The sequence below is a fragment of the Oryx dammah genome, unplaced genomic scaffold (assembly GCF_014754425.2).
Source record: "Oryx dammah isolate SB20612 unplaced genomic scaffold, SCBI_Odam_1.1 HiC_scaffold_27, whole genome shotgun sequence".
Taxonomy (NCBI): Eukaryota; Metazoa; Chordata; class Mammalia; order Artiodactyla; family Bovidae; genus Oryx; species Oryx dammah.
The window spans coordinates 7,528,274-7,541,094 of NW_024070211.1; the positions used below are offsets into that span (position 1 = coordinate 7,528,274).

At 43.8% G+C, this 12,821-nt stretch overlaps 1 protein-coding gene across 2 annotated transcripts in view; it reads left to right on the plus strand.

Moving 5' to 3' along the window:
- NIPAL3 (NIPA like domain containing 3) overlaps positions 1-12,821 on the plus strand; it is a 73,672-nt gene that overhangs the window by 36,313 nt on the left and 24,538 nt on the right. For both annotated transcript variants that reach the window (XM_040229634.1, XM_040229635.1), the window contains 3 exons: positions 6,851-6,919; positions 8,703-8,874; positions 11,645-11,704. In XM_040229634.1, the coding sequence (XP_040085568.1) occupies positions 6,851-6,919; positions 8,703-8,874; positions 11,645-11,704 (301 nt within the window). The remainder of the gene's footprint in view (positions 1-6,850; positions 6,920-8,702; positions 8,875-11,644; positions 11,705-12,821) is intronic.

Below are 12,821 nucleotides of genomic sequence, written 5' to 3' on the forward strand. Positions count from 1 at the left end.
ATAGAAAACTTGAACAGTACCATAAACCAATTAGAGCAAAGAGACATCTATAGAACACTCCACTCAATAGCAGTAAAATACACGTTCTTCTCAAATGCACATGGAACAGTCTCTGGGATAGAGCATATGTTAAACTACAAAACAAATGTCAAATAAAAGATTGAAGTCATATAAAGCAGGGGTCCCCAACCTCTTGTCAGTAAACTGGTACCTGTTCATGTCCTGTTAGGAACCAGGCCCCACAGCAGGAGGTGAGCAAGGGCAAGCAAGCAAAGCTTCATCTGCTGCTCCCCATCATTCCCATCACTTGTGTTACCATCTGAACCACTTCTCTCCTCTGCCCTCATCCTTGGAAAAATTCTCTTTTACAGAAGTGGTCCCTAGCTCCAAAAAGTTTAGGGACCACTGATACAAAGCATGTTCTCTGATCACAGTGGGATGAAATAAGAAATCAATAACAGAAGGAAATTCACAGCAGCAAACAGAGAAACTCACAAATATGTGAAAATGAAGAAAGAGAAATTAGAGACCAGCTGATCCTACAAGCCCATGGAAATACCAGGGACTGTAACTAGCCCAGACAGTCTTGGGAAAAGAAGAACAAAGTTGGAAGACTTACACTTCCTGATTTCAAAAATTTTACAAAGCTGCAGCAATCAATGTGGTATTGGCATAAGGATAGATATGCAGGTCAATGGACTATAATACAGAGACCAGAAATAAACCAATACCTCTGTGGTCAACTGATAGTTGACGAAGGTGCTAAGACCACTCAACAGGAAAATAATGTAGTTTTTTCAAACAGATGATATAGGGTCAACTGGATATCCACATATAAGAAGATGAAGTTGGACTCCTTCCTCATATCATGTAAAAAAAATTAATTCAAAATGGACCAAAGACCTAAATATTCTTGGAAAGAGTTTTTGGAAAGAAAGAGTCTTGGAAAGAAACATAAATTTTTGTGACCTTGTACTGGACAATGTTTTTAAAAATTATGGTGCCAAAAACCACATAGCAACAGAAGAAAAAAATAAACAATCAATCTTAAAAACTTGTGTTTGTCAAAGCACACCGTCAAGAAAATAAAGCTTTGACCCATAGAATAGGAGAAAATATTTGCAAATCATACATCTGACAAAGGTTTAGTATCTTATAAAGAAAGCTGAGCACCGAAGAATTGACCCTTTTGAACTGTGGGGTTGGAAAAGGTGATGTTGAAAGTCCCTTGGACTGCAAGGAGATCCAACCAGTCCATCCTAAAGGAAATCAGTCCTGAATATTCATTGGAAGGACTGATGCTGAAGCTGAAACTGCAATACTTTGGCCACCTGCTGAGAAGAACTGACTCATTGGAAAAGACCCTGATGCTGGGAATGATTGAAGGCAGGAGGAAAAGGGGACGACAGAAGATGAGGTGGTTGGATGGCACCACCAACTCGACGGACATGAGTTTGACTAAGCTCTGGGAGTTTGTGATGGACAGGGAAGCCTGGCGTGCTGAAGTCCATGGGGTCGCAAAGAGTCAGACACTACTGAGCGATTGAACTGAACTGATATAAAAAAACTTACAACTCAATAATAAAAAGATAATAAAAATAATAAAAATCTTTTAACAAATATAGAAAGAAATCTTACAACTCAATAATAAAAATTTAAAAATAGGCAAAGGGTTGCACAACATTGAAAATGTACTAAATGCTTACTGAATTATATGTTTTAAGATGATTAATAGTCCATTTTATTACATGTGAATTTTAAAAAATAGGCCAAGATTTGAATAAACAATTCTCTGAAGAAGATAAAATAATGGCCAATATATAGCTAAAAATATATACTCAACATCATAAGTCATTGCTGCTGCTAAGTCACTTCAGTTGTGTCCGACTCTGTGCGACCCCATAGACGGCAGCCTACCAGGCTCCTCTGTCCCTGGGATTCTCCAGGCAAGAGTACTGGAGTTGGCTGCCATTTCCTTCTCCAATGCATTAAAATGAAAAGTAAAAGTGAAGTCGCTCAGTCGTGTCCAACTCTTTGCGACCCCATGAATTGCAGACTCCAGGCCTCCCTGTCCATCATCATCTCCCGGAGTTCACTCAGACTCACGTCCATCGAGTCCGTGATGCCATCCAGCCATCTCATCCTCTGTCGTCCCCTTCTCCTCCTGCCCCCAATCCCTCCCAGCATCAGAGTCTTTTCCAATGAGTCAGCTCTTAACATGAGGTGGCCAAAGTACTGGAGTTTCAGCTTTAGCATCATTCCTTCCAAAGAAATCCCAGGGCTGATCTTCAGAATGGACTGGTTGGATCTCCTCGCAGTCCAAGGGACTCTCAAGAGTCTTCTCCAACACCACAGTTCAAAAGCATCAATTCTTCGGCACTCAGCTTTCTTCACAGTCCAACTCTCACATCCATACATGACCACAGGAAATACCATAGCCTTGACTAGACGGACCTTAGTCGGCAAAGTAATGTCTCTGCTTTTGAATATACTATCTAGGTTGGTCATAACTTTTCTTCCAAGGAGTAAGCGTCTTTTAATTTCATGGCTGCAATCACCATCTGCAGTGATTTTGGAGCCCCCAAAAATAAAGTCTGACACTGTTTCTACTGTTTTCCCATCTATTTCCCATGAAGTGATGGGACCGGATGCCATGATCTTCGTTTTCTGAATCTTGAGCTTTAAGCTGACTTTTTCACTCTCCTCTTTCACTTTCATCATTAGGGAAATGCAAATCAAAACCACAATTAGATACCATTTCATATTCTTTGGTATGGCTATCATAATTTTTTTTAAGAGGAAAATAGCAAGTGTTGGCAATGATGTAAGGAAATTAGAACCCTTGTTTGGTGGGAATGTAGATTGGTGTAACCACTATAGAAAACAACTTGGGAGTTCCTCAAAAGTAAAACATAGAGTTACAATGTGACTGAACAACCCCACTCCTACTAGAATAGTCCCAAGAAAATTGAAAACACACACACACTTGTATATACATACCTATACACACACACATATAATGTACACAAATGTTCATAACAACAATCAAGATAGACAAAAAGAAATAATTCAAATGTAATTGAAAGACAGATAAACAAAATGTGGTATATCCATATAGTGGAATATTACTTGGCCATAAGAAGGAATGACATGCTGATTTTGTTATATCAACCCTGAAAACATTAGTATAGGTGAAAGAAGCCAGTCACAAAAGACCATGTGTGGTAAGGTTCTATTTATGTCCAAAATAGGCAAATCCATAGAGACAGCCAGTAGACTAGTGGTTTCCAGAAAATGAGGGGAGGGGAAATGGGGAATAAATGCTAATGGGTTTGGGGTTTCTTTGAGGGGTGATGGAAATGTTCTGGATTTAGTTATCAGTATGGCACAATTTGATGAAAACTAGACGTTTTTGAGGGTATGTGGCAACTTTGCCTAGAGGTCCAGTGGTTAGGGACATGGTGCTTTCGCTACTAAGGGCCCAAGTTCAATCCCTGGTCAGGGAATTAATCCCACAGGCTGTGCAGGGTGGCCAAACAGAAACAGATTCTGTGGCAACTCTGGGAATCAGATCCATCCCCACACCCGCCCCCCTGTTTGTTGTTGTTGTTTGTTGTGATTTGTTATTGTTTGCTTGGTTAGTGATTTTTCTCAACTTTTTTGGGTAAAGTCTGTATTCTCTGTTGTGTGTGGCTCACCCAAACCTGTGTCTGTTAGCTTGGTGGTCCGTTTGTGTTTCAGTAGAGTTCCTTGAATGCCTAGAGCAAAAACAAAACAAGACAAAACTCTCCCAGGCTTTGCAGACTGGCTCTGCTGGGGCACTGCTCCAAGGATTACCAGTCTGCTTACAACTCTGTCTGAATTCTTGCTGCTTCTCCTCTGCCTGAAGGCTACCAGAGGTGAAGGCTTAGCATCTTTGCAAGTGGTCTATGGAGCACACATCCAGCCCTGGGTATGTGAATTGTCTTCTTGATTCCCCAGGATCCTTGGGAGCTTTTAAAAGCCCTTCCCAACTCACCTTGTCCCCCTATATCTTCTTTCGTGGCCTCTTCCTGCCCAGTCTTTCCCTTCTGTCTATTGTTCATCCCTGTGCTATCCCTTGCCCCAGGCTGCAGCATCCCATACTTGTGCCTTTAAGTGCTTTTGGCAATAGCATCCTGGAAGCTTCCCACCAACCCTGGACCGCCTCCAAGACAGGCAAAACAAAGGCAAGCCTTTGTGCCTGATGGGTCAGAATCCACAACAACAATTTCTAAAAAATAAAGTCCTTATTGCTCCCTCTGTCCTCATGATGACCATAGGTCTGTAGTTTAAGGGATAGTTGGCAGGTGATTTAAAATGCCGCAGTGCTCTCTGCCCATAAAGCAAACGCTTCTTTCTTCACCAGGCCTTCCCCTGCTTGTTATAAGTTTTTAACTAGACTCCAGAGTTCTATAAAAATTGATTCAGACAGTGTTTACGAGTTCATTCGTGGTTTTTCTGGAAGGATAGTTCCTTGGAGTTCTTTTTTTCCACTGTTTTCAGTGACATTACTTGTAACAACGTGAATACACTAAAAACAAAACATTTTGAAAAGGTCAAAATGCTGACTTTTATGGTTTTTTAATTTTGTCTCAATAAAAAAGATAGTGACAAGTTCAGATATCTGGGTTCATAGAATGTCCTTAAAAGGCTTTTAGAGCCAGACATTAAGATGGGACGACATTAAAATACCTTAACTGAGCAAAAAAGTGGGAAATCACCAAACAGTAGAGTGATCCAAAGTCAGATCAATGGAAGATCAAAACCACCCGCTTGTAAACATCTGGAACAGAGTCACACCTTGAGTCCCAGCCCAAAACTGCTGGATTGTTAGGCGGCCTTGGTCCACCAAGGAAGCTCATCAATTAGCTGTTGCTGTATAACAAACAACCTAAGTAGCTAAAAACAACCATTTTACTGCTCACAATTCTGTGGGTCAAAAGTCTGGACAGGATCCAGAAGAACTGAAATCAAGACTTCAAAGAGAGATTGGAGCTCTGTTGTTGATTGCAGCACTGTTGGTAGCAGTCAAGATGTGGGAACAACCCGAATATTTTTGATAGATGAAGAAATGAAAACGTGGTATATACTACAATGGAATGTGGGATGTTGTTGTTGTTTAGCTGCCAAGTCGTGTCTGACTCTTTGCAACTCCATGGACTGTAGCCCACCAGACTCCTCTGTCCATGGGATTTCTCAGGCACGAATACTGGAATAGGTTGCCATTTCGTTCTGCAGGGGATCTTCCTGACCCGGGGATCAAACCCACATCTCCTGCACTGGCAGGCAGATTCTTTACTACTGAGTCACCAGGGAAGCCCACAATGGAATATTACCCAGCCTCTAAAAAAGAAGGAAATCCTGTAATATGCCACCACATGGGTTAACCTTGAGGACATTATACAAAGTGAAGTAAGTGCTAGACTGAATGTGCCTCTTGTCCTTCCACCCTAATTCACTTGTGGAAGTCATAATTCCCAACGTGATGGTATTCGGAGATGGAGACTTTGGGGGGCAATTATGAGAATAGGGCCTCCATAAATGGGATTGGTGCCATTATAATAGAGACAAGACAGAGTTCTCTTTCTCTGCCATGTGAGTACATAGCAAGAAGGTGTCCATCTGCAAGCCAGGAAAAGGGCTTTCACCAGGAACAGAACCACCCAGCACCTTAATCCTGGTCCTCTTAGCCTCCAGATCTGTGAGAAATAATGGCCACTTGTCTGTCACATTTGTTACAGCAGCCCAAATTGACTGAGGCAGTAAGCCAGTTACAGAAAAACAGATACTGCATGATTCTACTTATATGGGGTATCTTAAATAGTCAAACTCATAGAATCAGGGGCTTTGCAGGTGCTAGTGGTAAAGAACCCACCTGCTAACACAGGAGACAGATGGGGGTTCGATCCCTGGGAAGATCCCCTGGAGGAGGAAATGGCAACCCACTCCAGTATTCTTGCTTGGAGAATCCCATGGACAAAGGAGCCTGACAGGTCACAATCCATGGGGTCGCAGAGTTGGACACAACTGAAGTGACTTAGCACACACACACTTTGGGGAGTGCATTTATAATATCTTAGGTGAAGGACCAGGTTATCATCTTATTTCTATAAAATATATTAACATTTCTATTGACATCTAAATTTATGGACAGAAAATTTTTTACAAAAACCAAAACATTTGCAGTAACTATGATTTTTTTATCTTCTTGCATTATTGTTCTTTTCATTTATATTTCCTAATTATTCTATAGTGAATATATATTTGGTTATCATTGTATAAAGTTTTTTTTTTAATGTCATGCTAACGGATCTGAACCTCATTTTTAAGGTGACGTAAATTAAATTTTTATAAATTAAATAATTAAAAGTGTCCTCAACAACTTTGCCAGTTAAAAGAATCTCATTGAGACCCCTCTGGGAAGAGGAAGACTCCATTGATTAGATGGTGAATGTATCCCTGCCTGTGTTTTTCTTGTAAATTCTAACTTCTGTGCCAGCCTGTGCCAAGTCGATATAGTAAGGGGACTGGGAGAGCAGACTTAGGCCTTATCAGATCCTTGGGGTCAGTGGGCAAAAGTTGGTGCTTTCTGGTAGTGTCCAGTTCCAGGCCATGGTCTCTGAACTAGCAAGGCAGCCAGATTAAACTCTGGCAGAAAAATTCCAGTAGAGGGTCTGGGGAGGCATGGTTTTGTGATGAAGGTGGTTTTTCTGATTTTGTTTTGGAACAGCAAACAGTTGGGTTCAAACTGTTTGAACAGTTTGTGTCCTAGGGCCCCTTGGCTTAGGCCCAGCTCATTCATGTCTGCTTCTGTGAACTTTCCTTACAGGAAAACTTGATCGGCGCTCTCTTGGCAATTTTCGGGCACCTTGTAGTCAGCATTGCACTGAATCTCCAGGTATGTTTTCAACACCAGCACTGCCTGGCGCAGAGATGTGGCCAGAGTCAGGTTATTCGGTGCAGGCGCTGTCTGCCTCCTCCCAGTGGGATGTTGCCTACCCCATCCCGGGGTTGGGACCATACCTGGTGGGTTGTTCCAGGATACTCTCTTGGTTCTATGCCCCCACTTCATCCCTCATCACCCCTCAACTATGAAGGCAGCGCTCTCTGTTATTTAGAAGTCTCTAGGTGGGATGGGGAGTGCCCTGGAGCAGCTGCTGTAAACGCCCTGCCTCACATGCCGGCGGCCTAGTTGAGATCCCAGGCAGCTGTGGTTTGGAGTGAGCTCAGAACACTGTGGGAATGACCCCCACTGGCTGCAGGTGCAGCTAGACAACCAGCTGTGTGTGTTGGGTGCTGGTGGTGGTTGTTAATGCCCCAGGGCAGCCTTCAACCAGTGGGAGTTGGGAGTCAATGGATAAATACCCTCAGCACCCCGTCCTTGGGTTGGATGGTTCTGAAGAGTGTTCACAGGGTGTCTTAAAGGGTCCTCAGTGGAACTGAGCCCCAGTTGCCTTAAGCACTAACTCACCCTCTAGTGTACCCTTCAATGACCTTCTTCCCTAGCCTGTCTCACTTTCCACCTCCCTGATTTTGCTTCCTGGAATCACCTCCCAAATCTATGCCCTACTTCCTAGCCCTTGTTTCAAGGACTGCTTCTGGGAAGCCCAGCCTAAGTCTTGACACCTGAGACCTCCCTGGGGGTCCAGTGGCTAAGCTCCATGCTCCCAATGCAGGGGGCCCGGGTTCAGTCCCTGGTCAGGGAACTAGACCCCACATGTTACTACTAAAGATTCCACATGCCACAACTTAAAAAGAAAGAAAGAAAGGAAAAAAAAAAAAGACTGGACGCCTGCAAGCCAGACAAATACAGCACAGTGACTAATCCTTGCCCTTCACACTGCCCCCAGCTTCAGTGAGCGAGCTGCTCTGCCTCTCAAGAGCAGGCACATGACCACTCTGCTTCCACATGTGCACACGTGTGTTTCTGAGGCTGCGTGGTCTCTTGGCTCCCCGTCTGGCTCCCTCTCCTCCCTCTGTAGACCAGCTCCTCTGCTTCCATATCTGCCTCTACACAACCCTGCACCATGATCCAACCCACATGGCAGACTTGACCCTCTGAGTCAGCATGCCTTTTGGGCTTTCCTTAGTCACTGCCTCAGGGTCTGTGTCCTGAGTTCACATTTCCAGAACCAGGAATACTGTCCCTGCTTGGGCCAAGTGTCCACCCGAGGGAGGGGAAGACCCACTAACCCTCACAGTCTGCCCAGCAGAGCTGTGGGCATTTCTCCAGAAAGAAGTGTATCCATGTGGGCACCCTGAACACGGGGACTTCTGAGCCTTGCAGTTAGAGGGTCAACCCAAGGGCTGGGCTAAAGTGGGGGTCCATAGGTCATGGCTCTCACCCCAGACTGCCCATTGGCTGTGATATACATCAGAAATGCACATTTCCAGGCCTTGCCCACACCTCCCCTCTGAGGATGAGGCCCAGACACATGTATTTTTTCAAAGCTTCCTGGAGAATGTAAAGCCTCCCAGCGAGTTTGAGAGCTCTTGTCTCAGGAGATCAACCTAAGATTTAGAACGCCAGTGTTTACTCTTCTCTGAGGGAGGACTCAGAAAAATCTGACACTCTCCCCCAAGTTATTTTTAAGAGTGGGGGGTGTGGATTTAGGATTCGTGTGCTGTAGCATCTTTTCCCCAGAAATCTGGATGAATCGTGCTCTTTCTTGGACTTCTAGAAGTACTGCCACATCCGCCTCGCAGGATCCAAGGACCCTCGGGCCTATTTCAAGACCAAGACATGGTGGCTGGGCCTGTTCCTGATGCTTCTGGGCGAGCTGGGCGTGTTTGCCTCCTATGCCTTTGCGCCCCTCTCTCTGATCGTGCCCCTCAGCGCTGTCTCTGTGATAGGTAAGACACAGCTCCTGCCCCACTCCTCCCCTGGGACTCGCCCACCTCTGTGATCAGCGTCACCGCCAGGATCAAAGAGACGTGTTCAACAAGCCAGCTTTTGCTTCGCTAATAAAACCTAACACTTACAAAGGGCTTCATAGACAGCAGCCCCTACTCTAAGCACTTTACAGATACTGATTCTCCTGGCAACCTTTTGAGGGAGTTGCTGCTGCTGCTGCTGCTAAGTACCGTTATTATTCTCATTTTACAGACAAAGAAACTGAGGCACAGTGTGGTGAAGCTGCTTTTCCCAAATCACACAGCTAGTAAGGAGCAAGGCTGGGATGCACACCAGGCTATTTGCCTCCCGAATCTGTTTAAGATTCAGAACGTTTATCAGAGTTGATTTTTATTTCTACTGCAGAAGGAAGATTAACCTTGACCCGCTCATCCTAACACCATGAAAATAAACTAAGCTTTCATAGAATTCAGATATCTCACACCATCTGAGCCAGCAGAGAAGCCCCTGTAAGAAATGCATATTCAGCTTATTCGCTGATCTTTTTATATCAACCAATATCATTTTAAAAACATCATCAACTTTCTCATCTGCCATTTCTTCTGTAATTTCTGTAATCACTGAACCAGTGTTTCAGAACGTTTAAACCATCTAGAAGACAAAGGAGTTTTGATGTTCATGAGGTCACAAATAAAATAGAATTATAAAAAATTCTTTTTTTATTAAATGAAAGATTTTAGTAGATTAGTGGACAATAGTTTTTTGTACATAGGAGCAAGAACAGTGAACTTGCTTTGAAATATTTCCTTTCATCTTGCTGGCAAGGATTGCAGTGCTGAGCAGCTTTTCCCTGCTCTTAAAGGAGAAAATCATATTTTGAGTCTTAATCCTCCTGGAAATAAGAGGCCCTTTTAAGAAGGCCAGCAGGGATGGTGTATGCCTGGCAATTATGGCCCCTCTTGTACCCAAGGCAGGCATCACTAATCAATCATAGCCTTCCTTCCCCTGAGCCTGGATGGGCCCTCAGAATCCTCAGGGCTTCAGGCAGTCATTACCAATTACCAGGAGTTGGCAAAGGAGTGGAAACTTATTTCCTTTCCCTCATCCTGTTTATTGAAAGCCCCTCGTTCTTGACCAGGGTGGGTAAACAGGCAGCCTACAAGATGACCAAGATCTTCAGGCATGCCATGTTCTTACCCACACAATATTGTTTCAAAATATCATTTGAGTGCCTTTCATTGAGGCAAGTTGTCTACCGTAGTCTTGACTTCTCCCTCCTGTCTTACATCTGGCCCACGTTGCACACCTGTATTGTTGCTCAACAACAGGGTTTTAGTAGTTTTGTCCTCTGCGCATTGCTGATCTGTCCAAAGGGCTCTCAGAACCTTTATTCACAAAGAGGAATATGTGACTGAATGACTGGTGCTTTAAATACAGCCTTTGAAGTTTAATAAGGATCAAATAACCAAATTCTTTAAAATAGAGCAAAGTATACTGATGGAACTTCAGGGATCAGCCCTTGGAAATTACAGGGCTCTTAGAGTGTCTTAGTCACCCAGCAAAAAATAGGATTAAAAATAAATAAATATTAAAATAATAACCACCATTTGTTGGGTACCTATTACATATTAGTCACTGTTCCAGATGCTTTAATAATAATAATAATAATAGCTCAGTTATTGATCACAAACTGTGTGATAAATAATTTGCATGTTTTATCTCATTTAATTGACCCTATAACTCTTTGTGCTCAGTTGCATAGTTGTGTCCAACTCTTTTGCAACCCCATGGACTATAGCTCACCAGGCTCCTCTGTCCATGGAATTTTTCCAGGCAAGAATAGTGGAGTGGGTTGCTGTTTCCTTCTCCAGGGAGAAGTAGGTATTTTCAGTGATGTGCTGATAAACTAACTTGAGAGAGAGAAAATGAAAGAAGAAAGAGAGGAGGTGGAAGGAGGTAGGGAAGGGACAGAAAACTGAGAAAGAAAAGGAAGACCTGATTTGTAGTGTTTCTGGTATAAATACTCCCACCGTGGCTGATTCCGAGCTACGAGCGACTGAGCTGAACTGAACTGAATGCTTTCTTGACTATTAATGTTCAGCCCGCTGGCGCAGGCTGGATCCAGAGCACGGTTTCAGTGACTAGGAAGTGAATTCTCAGGTGAAGTGACCTACTCAGAAAATGCAGCCAGAAGAGGCACACCTGAGACAGCAATCCAGGGCTATTCATGATCAATGCCAGCCTCCTCTTTTAGGACAGTCCTAAGGAAGTTTGAATACCTCTGCAATCTTAGAAGAGTCAGGAAGAGAAAAAAAACAGGGGGAAACATCAGAGGTGGACATTGCCGTGAAGGAGCAGGACCCCTGGCCTCCAGCAGTCCTAGTTTTAGCCTTTCCTTGCCAGCCACATGGTCTTGAGGGATTCCTTTCCCTCTCTCAGCCTCCGTGTCCCCGTGTTTCACATGGAATCATAATAGCGCCCACCCCAAAGAGTGAATGTGCCAGAAAGAACTTGTGTGAGTTGCCGGTCACACAGCAAATAGTCAACCCTCGGTGCTCCTGGCCTTGTAGGAAATCCTCAGGGAGGCTCAGAGAGGAGCCTCTGTTTTGAAGATGGACATTACAAGGGGCTGAGCTCTTGGCATGAGTGAGAGCTTAGGAAGTACCAAGCTCCAGTGCAAATGAGCCAACCCAGAGGGTGTGGGTGAAGGGACTCGCATTTGACTGACAGTAGCTTCAGTTCTCATCTTCTGCTATTCTTTCCTTACAGCCAGCGCCATCATAGGAATCATATTCATCAAAGAAAAATGGAAACCTAAAGACTTCCTGAGTAAGTTCGTTGGTTTGAGCCTGTGTTTGTAGTTTTATTCTTGTGCTTTTTTTCAGCATAAATCCAACTCCTCCCAATCTAGAGATCATCTGTCTCCTTCTCCTCTGTGTGGTTCTATATCCCACCCTCAGCAGGCTACTGAGTGCTGGGTTTTTTCATCAGTGGTTCCCGAACCTGGCTATCCATCAGAACCATCTGTGAGACTTTTTAAAATGGGCTTTCATTCATTGCATATAATCAGTATTTATTGAACATCTATTGTGGGGATTTTAGTAGGCCCAATAAAAGGCTCCCTCTTTCCTTGAGTTTTAAAGCAATGGGAAATAAACAAGGAAGCCAAACAGGAGATCAGAAGTTATGCCTTATTACTAACGAAAGTTAGATTAGAACATGCAGCCACATGAACTTGTTTACATTCTCCTCCAGTACACCCCAGTCCCCACCTAGACCTTAGGCCAGTCTCCCAAGGAAATATTTCAGTTTATAGAATGGAACACTTATCCAGAATTACTGCCGTACATACATATCCTGTGGCAGAGAAGGGAGAAAAAAGAACAAAACCCGAGTGTTTAAATTCTTTTTATAGACTATCTCCATTCAGTTGAGAAATGTGAACCAATGGGGCAAGAAGCAGAAGTGTGGGTCCGTTGGAGGCTCCTCCACATAGAAACCCAAGGGGTGGGGAAGAAGTTACCTACTAAGTTCCACCCTCTGCTGTGGGTGCTGAGGATATAGCAGTAGGACAGATGGAGGTTACAATCTAATGTATATATTATATATGTATGTGTGTGCAGACATGCTGAGTCATGTCAGTCGTGTCCAACTCTTGGACCCTGTGGACTGTAGCCCACCAGGCTCCTCAGTCCATGGGATTCTCCAAGCAAGAATACTGGAGTGCGTTGCCATGCCCTTCTCCAGGGGATCTCCCCAGCCCTGGGATCAAACCTGAGGCTCTTGCATTGCAAACAGTTCTTTAGTGCTGAGTCAACTGGAAAAGCCCTGTATATATATGTATACATCTGTATACATGTTTGACTATATGACTAAATCAACAAGATAATTCTGGATCTTAGTGAGTGCTTCAGAGGAAACAGTGCTTTTTGGTGGGGCACTGGGA